The 19045-nt window shown below is 36.5% G+C and overlaps 1 protein-coding gene across 1 annotated transcript in view; it reads right to left on the bottom strand.

Annotated features, from left to right (window-relative positions):
• Positions 1-19045, bottom strand: part of plcg1 (phospholipase C, gamma 1) — an 86065-nt gene that overhangs the window by 17517 nt on the left and 49503 nt on the right. The window contains 9 exon segments of the mRNA XM_073823799.1: positions 1302-1333; positions 1473-1543; positions 1687-1780; positions 5237-5340; positions 5436-5513; positions 13734-13914; positions 14011-14130; positions 15962-16162; positions 16280-16467. Coding sequence (XP_073679900.1) covers positions 1302-1333; positions 1473-1543; positions 1687-1780; positions 5237-5340; positions 5436-5513; positions 13734-13914; positions 14011-14130; positions 15962-16162; positions 16280-16467 — 1069 coding nt within the window.

Here is a 19045-nt window from a genome sequence, read left to right as displayed (position 1 = left end):
CTTCTAAAAGCAACGCAGTTTAATGGAAGACTATGTACGCAGAAATCCATGCCCGTGCGCGTCTGTGTATTTAACGGCAACGCGCACGGCGTGCAGCCTTTTGCGCAGAAGTACTTGGTTACACAAGTTTGTATAGGTAATTATGTTGTAAATGCAATTGTCAAGCAGTTTGTGTTGGATTTTGGAAACAGGAGATGAACGCCTGATCTAATGCGCCACCTGGCCCGTTCTCGAAGACTTACTTTTAGTCATTATTTGGGTAGCACACATATTCTGAATGCCTTCAGCAGAATTCAAATTAGCCATTTTAATCTAGATTAATTCCAAGATTTAATATAGATTAAAAAAATTGATCTATGCCCACCCCTAATATATTAATATATTATTATTATTATTATTATTATTATTATTATTGAAAACAGCCAAGTAGAATTCAGGATTCTTTGATGAGTAGAAAGTTCAAAAGAACAGCGATCTCAAATAGAAATATTTTAACATTATAAATGTCTTTATTATCACTTTTGATCAATTTAAAGCAATAAAAGTATTAATTTTAATAATTTCTTATTATAGAAATGATAAAAAAACTGGCTCCAATCTTTTGAATTGTATAGTGTAAAATGAAAGTTTTTTTATTTCAAATAAATGATCTTTGGATCTTTCTATACAAAGAATCCTGAAAAAATTTTTACTCAACTTTTTAAAATATTAATAACAATAATAATAATGTTTCTTGAACAGCAAATCAGCATATTACAATGATTTCTGAAGCATCATGTGACACTGAATACTGCAGTAATGATGCTGAAAATGCAGCTTTGTATCACATGAATAAATTACATTTAAAAAAATATTCAATTAGAAAGCAGGTATTTTAAATAGTAAAAATATTTCACAATTGTACTGTTTTTCCTGTACTTTGGATCAAACAAGTGCAGGCTTGGTGAGCAGAAGAGACTTCTTGTCCAAAAGTTTGTAACTGGTAGTATATATTTATTTATTTCTGAAAATGAAATGTAGTATTATAGGGAAAAATAAACCAAACTGATTAAATATAGCTAAAAAAAAAAAAAAATAAATCTTCAGACTGCTCTAATCTAAATTCAAACAATACGTGTGTGTATATGTTTTGACTATACTTTAGAGAGTCAATGTCCTCACTTATATTGTGAAATACTTTGAAAACCCACTAAGTGAGGATATTATACTGGTCCTTGCTAGTTTAAAAGGCTTATAAATCAGCCAAAATATGTTGTTGATGTAAATCCAGTGTTGTGCACATGTTTGTGTGAGGGTTAGGCCGAGTTAGCTAATAGAAAATATCATTAACCTGCTAAAAAAAATAAAGTCACTGGAAGTCTAATGCGATGTCCTCAACTAACACAGTGAAACAAACATGTGTGTGTCTTTGTAAGTGTCTCAAACAACGATGATGACTGAGTTTGTATCAGGGAAGAGGATCACACACACACTCACCGATCTGACAGGAAGACACGTCCACACTTCCTCTCAGGAGATCTCCCAGAGGACTGTTCTCTGTGGCCTGCTGAGCGAGTGTGGAGAGCAGAGAGAGAACGGGGGTAAAGGTCAGAGCCCAGAGCGCCACAACACAACAACAACAAACACCAACACACGCGTCTGACACACACACACACACACACACACACACACACACGCTCCACTCACAGATCTGTCCGGCTCCACCGCCGTCGGGCTGATTTCCTCAACGTAATTCGCTGGGAACCACAGTTGCTTCTTACCGCCGTAGTCTCCCTTCCACCTGAGTGGACAACACACACACACGTTTTCACACTCCTCACGTCGTTTGGGAACCAAAACAAGAACCAGGTAAAAATAGGCTTTGTCAAGGAAATGTGACTTTCTGGCTAGCTAGTCATTATTGTTGGAAATTCAAACCGTGCATTGCACTGATCGCAATATACAACTAGATAAAAATTGGCTTGAAAAAGCCTGATCAGAAAGTGTGAAAAAGTTGAAAAGTTTTAGAAATTGTAGAAATTTTATGGTTTTTAGTCCAAAAAAATATTGAAGTTTAAAGTAATGCATAAAGCTTGAATGTTTTGAAGGCAATGCAGTCTGTCAGATGGATAAATGGATAGATAGCATGTTTTGGCATTTTTCTAGCATGTTTTAACTTATTTCGCATGTTACTAGCATGTGGCTACCATGATTAGCAAGTTGCTAACATGTTTCTAGCATGATTAACATTTTGTTAACATGATTAACATGTTGCTAACATGTTTTTTAACATGATTAAGGTGTTGCTAGCATCATTAACATGTTTCTAGCATGTTTCTAACATGATTAGCATGTTCCTAATGTGTAGCTAGCATGATTAGAATGTTGCTAGCATGATGTTAGAATTACTATCATGATTAACAAGTTACTAGCCTGATTAACATGATTAACGAGTTACTAGCATGATTAACATGTTGTTCACATGTTTCTAGCCTGCTTAGCATATTGTTAGCATGTTGTTAACGTATTTTTAACATGATTAACACATTGTTAGCATATTGTTAACATGTTTTTAGCCTGATTAACCCGTTACTAGCATGATTAGAATGTCGCTAGCATGATGTTAACATAAGTAGCCTGTTAACACGATTAGCCTGTCATTAGCATGTTTCTAACATGTTGATAGCATGTTGTTAGCATCATTAACATGTTAACAGGTTTCTAACATGATTTGCAAGGCACTAACATGTTTCTACAAGATTAACATGTTGTAGCATGTAGCTAGCATGACTAGAATGTCGCTAGCATGATGTTACTATTACTATCATGATTAGCAAGTTACTAGCATGATTAACTTGTTAACATGTTTTTAGCCTGATTAGCATATTGTTAACATGTTTTTAACTTAGTGAACAAGTTATTAGCATGTTACTAACATGATTAACATGTCATTAAAACGTTTTATCATGATTAACAATTTACTAACATGATTAACATGTTTCTAATCTAATTAGCATGTTGTTAGCAAGTTTTTAACATGATTAGCAAGCTATGTGCACATTATTAGCATGATTAGCATGTTGTTAGCATGTTTCTAGTATGTTTCTAGCATGACTTGCATTTTGTTAGCATATTAACATGTTAATAATGTTAAAAACATGCTAATACCCTGCTAATCATGCTTACAACATGTTAGTATGTTTCTAACATGATTAGCAAGTTAATAACATGATTAACATGTTTCTAATCTAATTAGCATGTTTTTAACATGATTAGCAAGCTATTTGCACGTTATTAGCATGATTAGCATGTCGTTAGCATGTTTCTAGTATGTTTCTAGCATGACTGGCATTTTGTTAGCTTTATTAACATGTTAATCGTTAACGCGATTAGAATGTCACTAGCATGTTAACATTAGTAGCATGTTGTTAGCATGATTAGCAAGTTTATATCATGCTTCTAACATGATTAACAAGTTATTTGCATGATTAGCATGTTTCTAACATGCTGATAGCATGTTGTTAGCATCATTAACATGTTGTTAGCATGTTTCTACCATGATTAGCATGTTACTAACGTGTAGCTAGCATGATTAGAATGGCGCTAACATGATGTTAGTATTACTATCATGATTAGCAAGTTACTAACATGATTAACATGTTGTTAACATGTTTTAACCTAATGAACATCTTGTAAGCATGTTTCTAGCATGATTAACCTGTTACTAACATGTTGTTAGCACGATTAGAATGTCACTAGCATGTTAACATTAGTAGCCTGTTGTTAACATGATTAACAAATTAGTGGCATGTTTCTAGCATTATTAGCGAGTTAACATGTTACTAACATGATTAACATGTCATGAACTTATTTCTAACATGATTAGCCTGTTACTAGCATGTTGCTAACATAATTAGGTCATTAGCATGTTTAGTAGCAGCATTAGTAGCCTGTTGTTAACATGACTCTAACATGATTAACATGTTGCTAACATGTTTGTAACATGTTTGTAACATTAACAGTGTGTTGCTAACATCATTAACATGTTGTTAGCATGTTTCTAACATGATTAGCAAGACACTAGCATGTTTTTAACAATTAACGTTAACATGTTTCTAACATGTTTCTAACCTAATTAACATGTTGTTAACAGGTTTCTAACATGATTAGCAAGTTATTAACATGTTTCTAACAAGATTAGCCTGTTATTAACATGTCGTTAAAATGATGTTAACTTTAGTAGCCTGTTGTTAACATAAGCAACTAAGTAGCATGTAGCTAACATGATTAGCCAGTTACTAACATGTTTGTAACACGATTAGCAAGAAACTAGCATGTTTTTAACAATTAACATTAACACGTTTCTAGCATGTTTCTAACCTAATTAACATGTTGTTAACATGTTTCTAACATGATTAGCCTGTTACTAACATGTCGCTAACAAGATGTTAACTTTAGTAGCCTGTTGTTAACATAAGCAACTAAGTAGCAGCTAACATGATTAGCAAGTTACTAACATGTTTCTAACATGTTTGTAACATTAACATGTCAGTAGCGTGTTACAAGCATGTTGATAGCATGTTAGCATTATTAACATGTTGCTAGCATGTTTCTAACATGATTAGCAAGACACTAGCATGTTTCTAGCCTAATTAACGCACAAGTTTTTAGTTATAAATAAATAAATAAATAAATAAATAAATAAATAAATATACATACACTACCAGTTAAAAGTTTTTGGACAGTAAGATTTTTAATGTTTTTGTAAAGAAGTCTCTTCTATTTAGAGCTTCTGATTGGCTGTCAATGTTTTTATAGTTCATCAGCTGGAAGTAAAGTTGTTCTGAAAGTCATTATAATGATATTGTTCCTCTGTTTGGTTATCATTAGACAAAGTCTGAGGTCTGATGTCACTGGTTCTTAGTTACTTGCTTTTAATTTAGTTTCTCTGCCTAATTACTGACCCCTATTTAGCACTTCTGTATTCTATAACTACTTCTTCATTTTGGTGTTTATGTCACTTGAGTCAAGTTCAGCACTTTATTTCTGTGGCCAAGTGACACAAATGAGCACGTTCTCCACGTCAATTAAAGAGACATTAATTAGCTTAACTGAAACCATAAAATAAATGTTCAATACTTTTATTTTTGAAGAAATAAACAGAACTTTGATGACCATAAGAGACTTAAAAAAAGGTCATCAGGGTTACTTCATACTGAATTGTGATCTGTGTGTATTGACAGTGTCTTGTACTCACCAGCCTCCTTCCTGTTTGTCCACATTCTGAATGATGGCATTCTTACTGAAGGACAGTTCATCATCCCGCTGGGCTTTGTATTCATACATGGCTCGTACTGTGCACTGCTCACACACACACAAACACAGACAGAACCGTCATGAACTACACTGGACCGCATGAGAAACACTCTGTAGATGCAGCTGGAGAGCAGAGCTACCTTAAATGTGGGCATCTGATTGGCTTCCACATAGAATCCAGGGTTACGGCCCTCATACAGAGATCCATAATCAGGCTCCTGCACACAGACAGAAACAGAGAGATGTTTCACTTTAACACAGTTAAAAAACGACCTGACAGTGAACAGGCCGACTAACAATTAATAGGTAAATCTAAAATCCAAAACCACAATAACAGAGGCAGATCCAGTGCAACAACCTTCTATCTAGTTCTTTCAAATAACGGAACAGCGGTTTTGAGTCAATTTCTTCTTGCTTAAAATGACCAATTATTAAAGGTAGAGGACTGACTAAAGCCAGATTCACAAAACTTCAAGAAAAAAAAAAACTAGATAAAAAAAGACTTTAGGTTGGCTTGAGAAAGCCTAGCTTGAAAGTTTAAAGCAGCTGTAAAAGCTTAAAGTTTGAATTTCATATAGACAGATTAGATGATTAGCATGTTGCTAGCATGATTAGAATGTAGTTAACATGATTCTAACATTTTTCTAACATGTTTAGTACGTTTCTAGCATGATTAGTAAGTTGCTAGCACATTTTTAACATGTTTCTATCATGATTAGTAAGTTGCTAGCATGTTTCCAACATGATTAGCATGTTTCCAGCATGTTTATAACATGATTAGCAAGTTGCTAACACATTTCTAACATGTTTCTATCATGATTAGTAAGTTGCTAGCATGTTTATAACATAATCAAGTTGCTAGTATGTTTCTAGACTGACTAGCAAGTTGCTAGCATGTTTCTAGGCAGACTAGCAAGTTGCTAGCATGATTAACACATTTCTAACATGTTTCTAGCATTATTACCAAGTTGCTAACATGTTTCTATCATGATTAGTAAGTTGCTAGCATGTTTACAGCATGTGTCTAACATAATCAAGTTGCTAGCATGTTTCTAGGCTGATAGGCAAGTTACTAGCACATAACATGTTTCTAGCATTATTAGCAAGTTGTTAGCATGTTTCCAGCATGTGACTAACAATCAATTTGCTAACATGTTTTAGGCTGATTAGCAAGTTGCTAGCATGTTTGTAACATGCTTCTATCATGATTAACAAGTTGCTAGCATGTTTACAGCATGTTTCTAACATAATCAATCTTCTAACATGTTTTTAGGCTGATTAGCAAGTTGCTAGCATGTTCCTAACAATCAATCTGCTAACATGTTTTTAGGCTGATTAGCAAGTTGCTAGCATGTTCCTAACATAATCAATCTGCTAACATGTTTTTAGGCTGATCAGCAAGTTGCTAGCATGTTTCTAACATAATCAATCTGCTAACATGTTTTTAGGCTGATTAGCAAGTTGCTAGCATGTTTCTAACATGTTTCTATCATGATTAACAAGTTGCTAGCATGTTTACAGCATGTCTCTAACATAATCAATCTGCTAACATGTTTTTAGGCTGATTAGCAAGTTGCTAGCATATTCCTAACATAATCAATCTGCTAACATGTTTTTAGGCTGATCAGCAAGTTGCTAGCATGTTTCTAACATAATCAATCTGCTAACATGTTTTTAGGCTGATTAGCAAGTTGCTAGCATGTTTGTAACATGCTTCTATCATGATTAACAAGTTGCTAGCATGTTTACAGCATGTTTCTAACATAATCAATCTTCTAACATGTTTTTAGGCTGATTAGCAAGTTGCTAGCATGTTCCTAACAATCAATCTTCTAACATGTTCTTAGGCTGATTAGCAAGTTGCTAGCATGTTCCTAACAATCAATCTGCTAACATGTTTTTAGGCTGATTAGCAAGTTGCTAGCATGTTCCTAACATAATCAATCTGCTAACATGTTTTTAGGCTGATCAGCAAGTTGCTAGCATGTTTCTAACATAATCAATCTGCTAACATGTTTTTAGGCTGATTAGCAAGTTGCTAGCATGTTTCTAACATGTTTCTATCATGATTAACAAGTTGCTAGCATGTTTACAGCATGTCTCTAACATAATCAATCTGCTAACATGTTTTTAGGCTGATTAGCAAGTTGCTAGCATATTCCTAACATAATCAATCTGCTAACATGTTTTTAGGCTGATCAGCAAGTTGCTAGCATGTTTCTAACATAATCAATCTTCTAACATGTTTTTAGGCTGATTAGCAAGTTGCTAGCATGTTCCTAACAATCAATCTGCTAACATGTTTTTAGGCTGATCAGCAAGTTGCTAGCATGTTTCTAACATAATCAATCTGCTAACATGTTTTTAGGCTGATTAGCAAGTTGCTAGCATGTTTGTAACATGCTTCTATCATGATTAACAAGTTGCTAGCATGTTTACAGCATGTTTCTAACATAATCAATCTTCTAACATGTTTTTAGGCTGATTAGCAAGTTGCTAGCATGTTCCTAACAATCAATCTGCTAACATGTTTTTAGGCTGATTAGCAAGTTGCTAGCATGTTCCTAACATAATCAATCTGCTAACATGTTTTTAGGCTGATCAGCAAGTTGCTAGCATGTTTCTAACATAATCAATCTGCTAACATGTTTTTAGGCTGATTAGCAAGTTGCTAGCATGTTTCTAACATGTTTCTATCATGATTAACAAGTTGCTAGCATGTTTACAGCATGTCTCTAACATAATCAATCTGCTAACATGTTTTTAGGCTGATTAGCAAGTTGCTAGCATATTCCTAACATAATCAATCTGCTAACATGTTTTTAGGCTGATTAGCAAGTTGCTAGCATGTTTCTAACATGTTTCTATCATGATTAACAAGTTGCTAGCATGTTTACAGCATGTCTATAACATAATCAATCTGCTAACATGTTTTTAGGCTGATCAGCACGTTGCTAGCATGTTTCTAACATAATCAATCTGCTAACATGTTTTTAGGCTGATTAGCAAGTTGCTAGCATGTTTCTAACATGTTTCTATCATGATTAACAAGTTGCTAGCATGTTTACAGCATGTCTCTAACATAATCAATCTGCTAACATGTTTTTAGGCTGATTAGCAAGTTGCTAGCATATTCCTAACAATCAATCTGCTAACATGTTTTTAGGCTGATTAGCAAGTTGCTAGCATGTTTCTAACATGTTTCTATCATGATTAACAAGTTGCTAGCATGTTTACAGCATGTCTCTAACATAATCAATCTGCTAACATGTTTTTAGGCTGATCAGCAAGTTGCTAGCATGTTTCTAACATAATCAATCTGCTAACATGTTTTTAGGCTGATTAGCAAGTTGCTAGCATGTTTCTAACATGTTTCTATCATGATTAACAAGTTGCTAGCATGTTTACAGCATGTCTCTAACATAATCAATCTGCTAACATGTTTTTAGGCTGATTAGCAAGTTGCTAGCATGTTTCTAACATAAGCAAGTTTCTAACATGATTAACAGGTTGCTAGCATGTTTCCAGCATGTGACTAACAATCAATTTGCTAACATGTTTTTAGGCTGATCAGCAAGTTGCTAGCATGTTTCTAACATAATCAATTTGCTAACATGTTTTTAGGTTGATTAGCAAGTTGCTAGCATGTTTACAGCATGTTTCTAACATAATCAATTTGCTAACATGTTTTTAGGTTGATTAGCAAGTTGCTAGCATGTTTACAGCATGTCTCTAACATAATCAATTTGCTAACATGTTTTTAGGTTGATTAGCAAGTTGCTAGCATGTTTACAGCATGTTTCTAACATAATCAATTTGCTAACATGTTTTTAGGCTGATTAGCAAGTTGCTAGCATGTTTACAGCATGTTTCTAACATAATCAATTTGCTAACATGTTTTTAGGCTGATTTGCAAGTTGCTAGCATGTTTCTAACATGTTTCTATCATGATTAGCATGTTGCTAACATGTTTCTGGCATGATTAGCAAGCTACTAAACATAATTCATGTATATAAAATGGTATTTCTATTTCTGTTGCACCAGTTTTAGAGTGACTGAACCCAATGGAGTTAGTAAGGTAGTTGCTAAACTGAGGTGTGGTGTAGGATTAAAGGTTGTATCAGCGATTCTAGGCTGAAACAAAGTGTCACATTCATCTGTTCCAACCAATCACCGTCAGGGGTTTGGTGTTGTGGACTTTCACTCCGCCTCCCTCACATCCCTGCACCAGTACGAAAGTACTCAACACCAACCCCCTGACGCTGATTGGTTGGAGCACTGTTTGTTTTTCTGTGGAATGGTTGATAGCACCGATTTTTTATTTTTTTTTGGCACATCTCGGACCCTAGGCTGACCACAGAGACGCGTTTTTTTTTACAGCCAATTTATCAACAAATAGCCAATATGCTAGTAATATGTATGCTAATAAGCAACTAGTTAATAGTGAAAACCGGTCCCTAAACTAAAGGGTTACCTTATTTTTTAAAGAAATTTAGTTACTTTTTTTTTTTTAAGATAAATTAGGATGAACTTCTTATTTTAAACATCTTTCTTCAGAAGATCTGAAGATCATCTGGTGAACTGAAATAAACCTGTCAAACTGTGACTCCTGGAAACTGCTTAAAAAGCCACCAATGCCACTAGAGGTGTAGGGGATTTCAGCCAGATCTGGTCAATTCTGTGTCAGTATGCATCGGTCTGTAGGTGTGCAGTCTGACACCGCAGCAAACCTACATTTGTTCTCTTGATACTAACTATAGGCTAACCGCATCCTGAGAAACTCAAACACACCTGTTAACAACAAACAAGCTGAAGGAAGTTAACTAAACACACACCTCCCACAACAAATTATTTTAACTGCCCACACTGAACTAATCACAGCCAGACAGATCAAGAGTTCAGTATGCATGTGGTCAAATTACCTATATACTTATTTAACTTTAACTTATTTATTTATATAGCACCTTTTAATGCAATTTTGTTGGCCAAAGTGCTTCACAATTTACCTTAGCTACATGCCAGCTAAGTTTCTACATGCTTTTAATTAAGTATCAATTTGTTTTGTTATCAGTCCCAAAACACTATACTGGTGCATCCTTAAAGAGACAGTTCACCCAAACATGACCATTCTGCCATTCTGTTCCCATTTGTACTAAAACTGTATGACTGACTTTCTTCTGTAGAACATAAAAGATATTTAGAGAAATGTATAAGTGTTTTTTTTTTTTTTTTTTGGTTTGGTTAACATAGGGTTCGTACAGATACAATGAAAAAAAAAAAAAAAAAAAAGAAATTCCAGGACTTTTTAAGATCTATTTTCTTAATTGTCAAGGACTTTTTGAGTCAGAGATCTCACTTATCAAACAATGTCTTCTATTTCAAATTCTAAAAAATAAAAAGCACATGCAAAGTATTATTACTAAAGTATTACAGAGTATACTTCAGTTTTACTATAGTACAACCTGGGTTAACTTTAAGAGATTTGTATTTGTGTATACTTTACTTATACTTAACTTATACTTTATACTTAACTGTACTATCTTAATAATTTGATGCTTTCTACTCTTTAAGAAAAAAAAAAACAGAAATAAAGATAGAAATTGGTCAGAAATCCTGATATGAAACAAAACAAATGATCCTCAAACCTGCACCGAAGTACTGATCTGAATCAAATGATTTGCAAACCTGAACCGAAGTCCTGATCTAAATCAACTAATTTGCGATCCGAAGTCCCAATCAAAATCAAATATTCGTGACCTTGCTCTGAAGTTCCGATCTGAATCAAATGATTTACAAACCTGCATCAAAGTCCCAAGCTGAATCAAATGATTTGCAAACCCACTCCAAAGTTCTGATCTAAATCAAATGATTCGCGAACCCGTTCCAAAGTCGCAATCTAAAGCAAATGATTTGCAATCTGAAGTCCCAATCAGAATCAAATATTCACGAACCTGCTCCGAAGTTCTGATCTGAATCAAATGATTCGCAAACCCGCTCCGAAGTTCTGATCAAAGCAAGTGATTCACGATCCTGCACTGAGACCCAATCTAAATCAAATGATTCGCGATCTGAAGTCCCAATCTGAATCAACGGATTCTCTAACCCACTCCAATTTAGTGGAGTGGGTTAGTTCCGATTTAAAGCAAGTGATTTGCAATTCTGCACCGAAGTCCCGATCTGAATTAAACGATTCGTGTTCCGAAGTCTCAATCTGAATCAAATGATTCACGAACCTGCAGCGAAGTCCTTATCTGAATCAAATAATTTGTGATCCAAAGTTCCAATCAGAATCAAATGATTCACAAACCCGCTCCGAAGTTCCGATCAAAGCAAGTGATTCATGATCCTGCACTGAGACCCGATCTAAATCAAATGATTCGTGATCTGAAGTCCCAATCTGAATCAACGGATTCTCTAACCCACTCCAAAGTTCTGATCTAAAGCAAATGATTTGCGAACCCGTTCCGAAGTCCCGATCTGAATCAAATGATTTGTGAACCTGCCCCGAAGTCCCGATCTGAATCAAATGATTTGCAAACCCGTTCCGAAGTCCCGATCTGAATCAAATGATTTGCAAACCCGTTCCGAAGTCCCGATCTGAATCAAATGATTTGCAAACCCGTTCCGAAGTCCCGATCTGAATCAAATGATTTGAGAACCTGCACCGAAGTCCCGATCTGAATCAAATGATTTGCGAACCCCTTTCCGAAGTCCCGATCTGAATCAAATGATTTGCGAACCCGTTCCGAAGTCCCGATCTGAATCAAATGATTTGCAAACCCGTTCCGAAGTCCCGATCTGAATCAAATGATTTGCAAACCCGTTCCGAAGTCCCGATCTGAATCAAATGATTTGCGAACCCGTTCCGAAGTCCCGATCTGAATCAAATGATTTGCGAACCCGTTCCGAAGTCCCGATCTGAATCAAATGATTTGCGAACCCGTTCCGAAGTCCCGATCTGAATCAAATGATTTGCAAACCCGTTCCGAAGTCCCGATCTGAATCAAATGATTTGCAAACCCGTTCCGAAGTCCCGATCTGAATCAAATGATTTGCAAACCCGTTCCGAAGTCCCGATCTAAAGCAAATGATTTGTGAACCTGCACCGAAGTCCTGATCTGAATCAAATGATTTGCAAACCTGTTCCGAAGTCCCGATCTGAATCAAATGATTTGCAAACCTGTTCCGAAGTCCTGATCTGAATCAAATGATTTGCAAACCCGTTCCGAAGTCATTTATGCTGGAACTGCTCTGATTGATTCAAACTTGTGAGATCAAGCGATTCACTAGCAAAAAACAGATCAAATTGAAGGACCATTCATTTTCGCTCATTTCATCAATTGCTTGTAATGATGTTAAAATGCACATATTGAGGGTTGAAACTGAGATTTTCTAAACTCCAAATTATTTGATTCAGATCAGGGCTTTAGTACAGAATCACAAATCATTTGCTTTAGATCGGAACTCTGAAGTGGGTTCGCAAATCATTTGATTCAGATCGGGACTTCAGAACAGGTTCACAAATCATTTGCTTTAGATCGGGACTTCGGAACGGGTTTGCAAATCATTTGATTGAGATCGGAACTTGGGATCGCAAATAATTTTATTCAGATCGGGGGTTTTGGTGCAGGATCACAAATCATTTGCTTAAGATCAGAACTTCGGAGTGGGTTTGCAAATCATTTGCTTAAGATCAGAACTTGGGAACGCAAATTATTTGATTCAGATCGAGGTTTTGGTGCAGGATTGTAAATCATTTGATTCAGATCAGAACTTCGGAGTGGGTTTGCAAATCATTTGATTCAGATTGGAACTTTGGAGCGGTTTCACAAATTATTTGATTTAGATCAGACTTGGGATCGCAAATTATTTGATTCAGATCGGGGCTTTGGTGCAGGATCACAAATCATTTACTTAAGATCGGGACTTCGGATCACAAATTATTTGATTCAGATCAGGACTTCGCTGCAGGTTCATGAATCATTCGATTCAGATTGGGACTTCGGATCACTGAATCGGAATGAGTTAATTAATCTGTTCCTCTTTCCGCATCTTCAGCCATGTTTAAACAACACTGTCAGCACTACTACTGGCTTAGCTCACTAGTTTTATGACATTAACTGCAATAAGCAAAAAGAGGTAAATGCTTTTTAAATTGTGTGAATTTTGCGTAAAAAGATTTGCTTATTGTCAAAATTAAACACTTCTTTCATAGATACATTGTCCTTCTACAATTTCAGAACTTTTCAAGTACCTCTTCAAGAATATTGCTTATTTCAGGGGTTTTCCAGGACTTAAATTTCAAAACGTCAAATTCCTTTTCTGAAAGTCATTCAGGTTTGAGGGTGAGAGAAATGATGACAGAATCTAAATTTGCAGGTGGACTTTCCCTTTAACCACAGATTAGATGTAATGGGTCTAGTATGCAGATCACTCACAGCAGTGCCGATCTTCTCCAGTGTTTCCTCATTGATGGGGTAGCGTAGCTTCATCTTGCGGTACAGTGGATGCTTCTCATAGTAACTGATTAAATCTACTAAACTGTCAAACTCAGAGGTGCCCAAAACCACCGTCTGTCCCTCCTGCTGCACACGGCAGTGCTTTATCTTGCCCTCCGCCCTGAGAGAGCAAACAAGATAAAAAAAGAGAGAGAATGAGGAAAAACTACAGAAACAAGGACACAATAAAACATGAAAGCTGGAGTCTGGATCTCACCGGAAGGAAATGGCGAAAGAGTTGAATTCTGTTCTCTTCCTAACGAGGAAAGCCCCGTCACGTGGGACTCTCATCAACATGTTTTCAGCCTGACTGCGGGACAGACAAGCGTGGTACCACCTGCACGGAAAACACACACAACACACGCTGAAATTAGACTGGGAAAACACTGGGACGACAGGAAGCAGCACACAAACCCCTGCTCCAGACCTGCTGCTGTTATTCCCTACAAGATGTACTCTACCATTCACAAGACAGCTTACTTCAAAAGAAAACAAACAAATAAATTACTTCTGTTCATCAAGGATGGATTAAATCTTTCAGAAGTGACAGTAAAAACATTTATAATGTTACAAAAGCTACTTTGTTTTAAATAAACGCTGTTCTTTTGAACTTTCTATTCATGCAAGAATCCTGAAATAAAATCTGTAATGGTTTCCACATATTATACATACATAATCTGATTTTTTTCTTAAGCAGCAAATCGGTATATTAGATTGATTTCTGAAGAATCATGTCACACTAACGATTAGAGTAATGATGCTGAAAATTCAGCTTTAGTCACAGTAATAAATTACATTTTAACAGATTTACACTGAAAAACAGTTATTTTAAACTGTAATATGTTTTACAATATTACTGTATATTTGATCAAATAAAGGCAGCCTTTGTGAGCTGAAGAGATTCTTTCAAAAACATCTTACCAAACATTACTAACCCCAAACTTTTGAACAGAGTTCAAAACAGAGATTTTGAGGTTTGTCAATAAATAAATACATTTGCATATTATATAATTGACTTCATTTTCTATTCTAATTATATATATATATATATATGTGTGTGTATATGTGTATTTGTGTGTGTATATATTAGTGGTGGGCCGTTATCTGCGTTAACGTGAGACTCTTATCGGGCGATAAAAAAAAAATATCGCCGTTAATCTATTCTCAAAGTTGGGTTGGGAGCTGGGTCTAAACTACGCAAGATATGATGACTTTCACCTTGATATTTTAGCGCGGATGACGTATACCTAGTCGAATTGCACTGTAGGGGGCGAGAACGAGTCTTCAACTTCTGTGAAATTACCACATCAAATGAGACGTGCAAACATGGATGCAGCTATGAAGCCGCTTCAGGGCAGGTGCGTTGCTAGACCCTTTTTACTGGGGCACGTGCCCCAGTGAAAATCTGCTGTGCCCCAGTAAAATCTCAAGTTTGAGTTATAATTTACTTTGATAATCCCGAAATAAAGACATTAAACTATATGCAACAACTGAATTGACGCTTCTAAAAGCAACGCAGTTTAATGGAAGACTATGCACGCAGAAATCCATGCCCGTGCGCGTCTGTGTATTTAACGGCAACGCGCACGTCGTGCAGCCTTTTGCGCAGAAGTACTTGGTTACACAAGTTTGTATAGGTAATTATGTTGTAAATGCAATTGTCAAGCAGTTTGTGATGCATTTTGGAAACAGGAGATGAGCGCCTGATCTAATGCGCCACCTGGCCCGTTCTCGAAGACTTACTTTTAGTCATTATTTGGGTAGCACACATATTCTGAATGCCTTCAGCAGAATTCAAATTAGCCATTTTAATCTAGATTAATTCCAAGATTTAATCTAGATTAAAAAAAATTAATCTATGCCCACCCCTAGTGTGTGTGTATGTATATATATATATATATATATATATATATATATAAAAACATATTATACTAATAAAAACTTTTATTTTGGATGTGATTAATCGTTGCCCAGCATTATATAATATAATAAGCGGAATCAATAAAGTTCAAACAATACCCTAATTTTAACAGAATATAAAATAGAAATATCTTTAAGGTTTAGAAGGACATGAGGGTGAGTAAATGAAAGAATTGACATTTTAGGATGCACTGTCCCTTTAACTCCGTTCAGCTATCAGCAGCATCAGTTGTGAGTGTGAGACTCACTCTTTGCTCTCGTGAGCGTTGGTTTGTGGCACTGGCTCCGTCAGCTTCATCTCAAACTCATTGCAGCGCAGAGGCACCTGCTGGTAATGTGTGATGAGCGCAAACAGAGTGTCGAACACCAGGTTATCCGTCAGGTAGAACTTGGGACTGCCGGCCTCCTGCCGCGAGTGAATCCTGCAGTGCTGAACCCGACCGGACCGCCTGACCAGAGAAGACGTCACAAAATCAACCAAAACAAGCCAGAAACACGCTTTCTAGTAAACCATCAGTCCACTACTGCTCTGTGAGAAGGATGAGGTAAAACTGAGGTGTAGTTACCAGAAGGAGAGTGTGTAGTCTCCCACAAACGTCTCACTCTCCCGCACCAGGAAGGAGCCGTCCGGCGCTCCAGTTTCCAAGCAGTACTCTGACAGAAGACGCTCTGCGATTTGCCGCCCGTCACGTCCCGCACCCAGCTTACCGTGAAACCACTTCTCAGTCACATGCTGGTCCATGCCGTTACAGATCTGAGGAACACAAGAACACACTTTGGATGTTCAATGACACAATACAAAACTAAAACTATATGGACCATTCTACAGAATTGGTGCAAAAACACAACCAAAAACACATTTAAAAAGCATTTAATTATTCAAATCCGAGCATTCAATTATTCAAAACCATAGGTCGCGTCAACCGAAAATTGTCCATCATTGACAGAATTTTTTTTAGCAATGACAGAATTACTGACAGATTACACTGAGGATGATCTATTGTAATTTGTAGCTGTAATTCCCACCCTTGTCCAGCTGATGGCGAGTGCACTCCAGTGTGGCAGCAGAGCACTGGATACAGTACAAAAATGAAACTGTCACAAATCTTTTGCAATGCGTTTGATTACTCATCGGCTACAGCGGTCTATCACGCCACATTAAAGAGCGGCAAAACGGTATTTATTGCTTGAATTTCCTAATGCAATCGACAGAATTTGAAACTTTGTTTCATTGCAGTTATTGGATGGGAGGGTACCATGTACTGTTCATTCATCATTTACGAATTGATATTGGTCATAATAATAAGACTATGTTAAAATAGCTGTCACTGCGGGTGTGGTGTTGAACATGAAAAGTAAGGCAGTCTCATCTGTTCATCTGTTCTCTTCAAAATAAATGCATAAGCCTATATTGTCTTGTAGGTTCATAATTAAAAATGAAAATGTGAACAAAAATAAATAATTAAATGTGTTATTATAATTAAAATATGAAATTAAAATGACGGGTAATAATGGATTATGGCGGAAGTTTTACGACCCTGTCTGTCAAAATGACGGACAATGTTAAAATCTAACGCAACCTCTGATTGAAACCCACAATAATATTTAAAATATTAGTATGCTTAATAATATATTAAAAATCATAATTTATTGTGTACTTTCAAATGGGAGATGGCTGTCCCGAACCCTAACCCCTAAACTTCAACTTTGTTCAACGATGTTGATACTGTAATAATGTGTTTAAAAACAAACAATAAACTGATTAATGTGCCAATACTTGTGAATTTATATACTGAATGCACTACATTTTGTTCTTAGTCTTTCTTCTACAAGAGTTTGATTAAAGAAAAAAAGAAAAGGAAAGGAAAGAAAAGACATGAGCGTGACTCTTATTTTCAAGTACTTATGCTTTACTACTTCCAGCTGCTCAGTCACACAGATGAGGGATTTTAATTTTGCACTGTTACAACCATTTACAACATACTACAATATAGAGTAAACACTGTCATAATTCGTCAGCAAGATCATAAGCAATCACTTGGCATTAATGTGTGCTATTCATTGACTGTAAAATGTTGAAAGTGCAGCCTGTACAGCATTAAACACCCTGCTGGAAAAACAGCTAACACCAGCCTAGGCTTAGCTTTTCAGGCTGGTCTTAGCTGGTTTAAGCTGGAAGTTGCTGATTTTAGCTGGTCACCCAGCCTGGCCAGCTAAGACCAGCTAAGACCAGCTTGACCAGCTAAGACCAGCCTGACCAGCTAAGACCAGCTAAGACCAGCTAAGACCAGCCTGACCAGCTTGACCAGCTAAGACAGGCTAAGACCAGCCAAGAGCAGCCTGACCAGCTAAGACCAGCTAAGACCAGCCTGACCAGCTAAGACCAGCCTGACCAGCTAAGACAGGCTAAGACCAGCTAAGACCAGCCTGACCAGCTAAGACAGGCTAAGACCAGCTAAGACCAGCCTGACCAGCTAACACCAGCCTGACCAGCTAAGACAGGCTAAGACCAGCTTGACCTGCTAAAACCAGCTAAGACCAGCCTGACCAGCTTGACCAGCCTGACCAGCTAACACCAGCCTGACCAGATAACACCAGCCTGACCAGATAAGACCAGCCTGACCAGCTAAGACAGGCTAAGACCAGCTAAGACCAGTTAAGACCAGCCTGACCAGCTTGACCAGTGAAAACCAGCCAACCAGCCTAGGCTGGTTTTAGCTTTTTTTTTCAGCAGGGCAGTCTGTTTAGTTCATTAAATCATAGCTTTCTGATTAATTATCACATCATTTTGCAATCCCTGTTTATCGGTCCCTAATGATTATTAAGACTTATATCATTTAAGACCTTGAATTTATTAAGCTGGCTTGAGAAACCCAATTTACTGAAATCTGAAATCATCCTAGTAACTTGCCAATCATTCTAGCAACATAGTAGTGAAATGCTAATCATGCTAAAACATGCCATCAACATGACAGTAACATACATTAGCTAGAAATGTGCTAACAACATGCTAGTAACTTGCTAATCATGCTAACAACATGCTAGTAACGTTAATCACGATAGAACCGTGCTAACAACATGCTAGTCATGCTTGAAATGTGCTAATCATGTTAGTAACATGCTAGTAACTTGCTAATCATGCTAACAACATGCTAATAGCTTGCTAATCATGTTAACAATATGCTAATAGCTTGCTAATCATGTTAGTAACATGCTAGAAACCTATTAATCATGCTAGTAATTTGCTAAGCATGCTAACAGCATGCTAGTGACATGCTAATCATGCTAGAAACGTGCTAACAACATGCTAATCATGCTAACAACATGCAAGT

This window comes from Garra rufa, chromosome 18, assembly GCF_049309525.1.
Source record: "Garra rufa chromosome 18, GarRuf1.0, whole genome shotgun sequence".
Taxonomy (NCBI): domain Eukaryota; kingdom Metazoa; phylum Chordata; class Actinopteri; order Cypriniformes; family Cyprinidae; genus Garra; species Garra rufa.
This window is presented reverse-complemented; position numbering and strand designations above follow the sequence as displayed.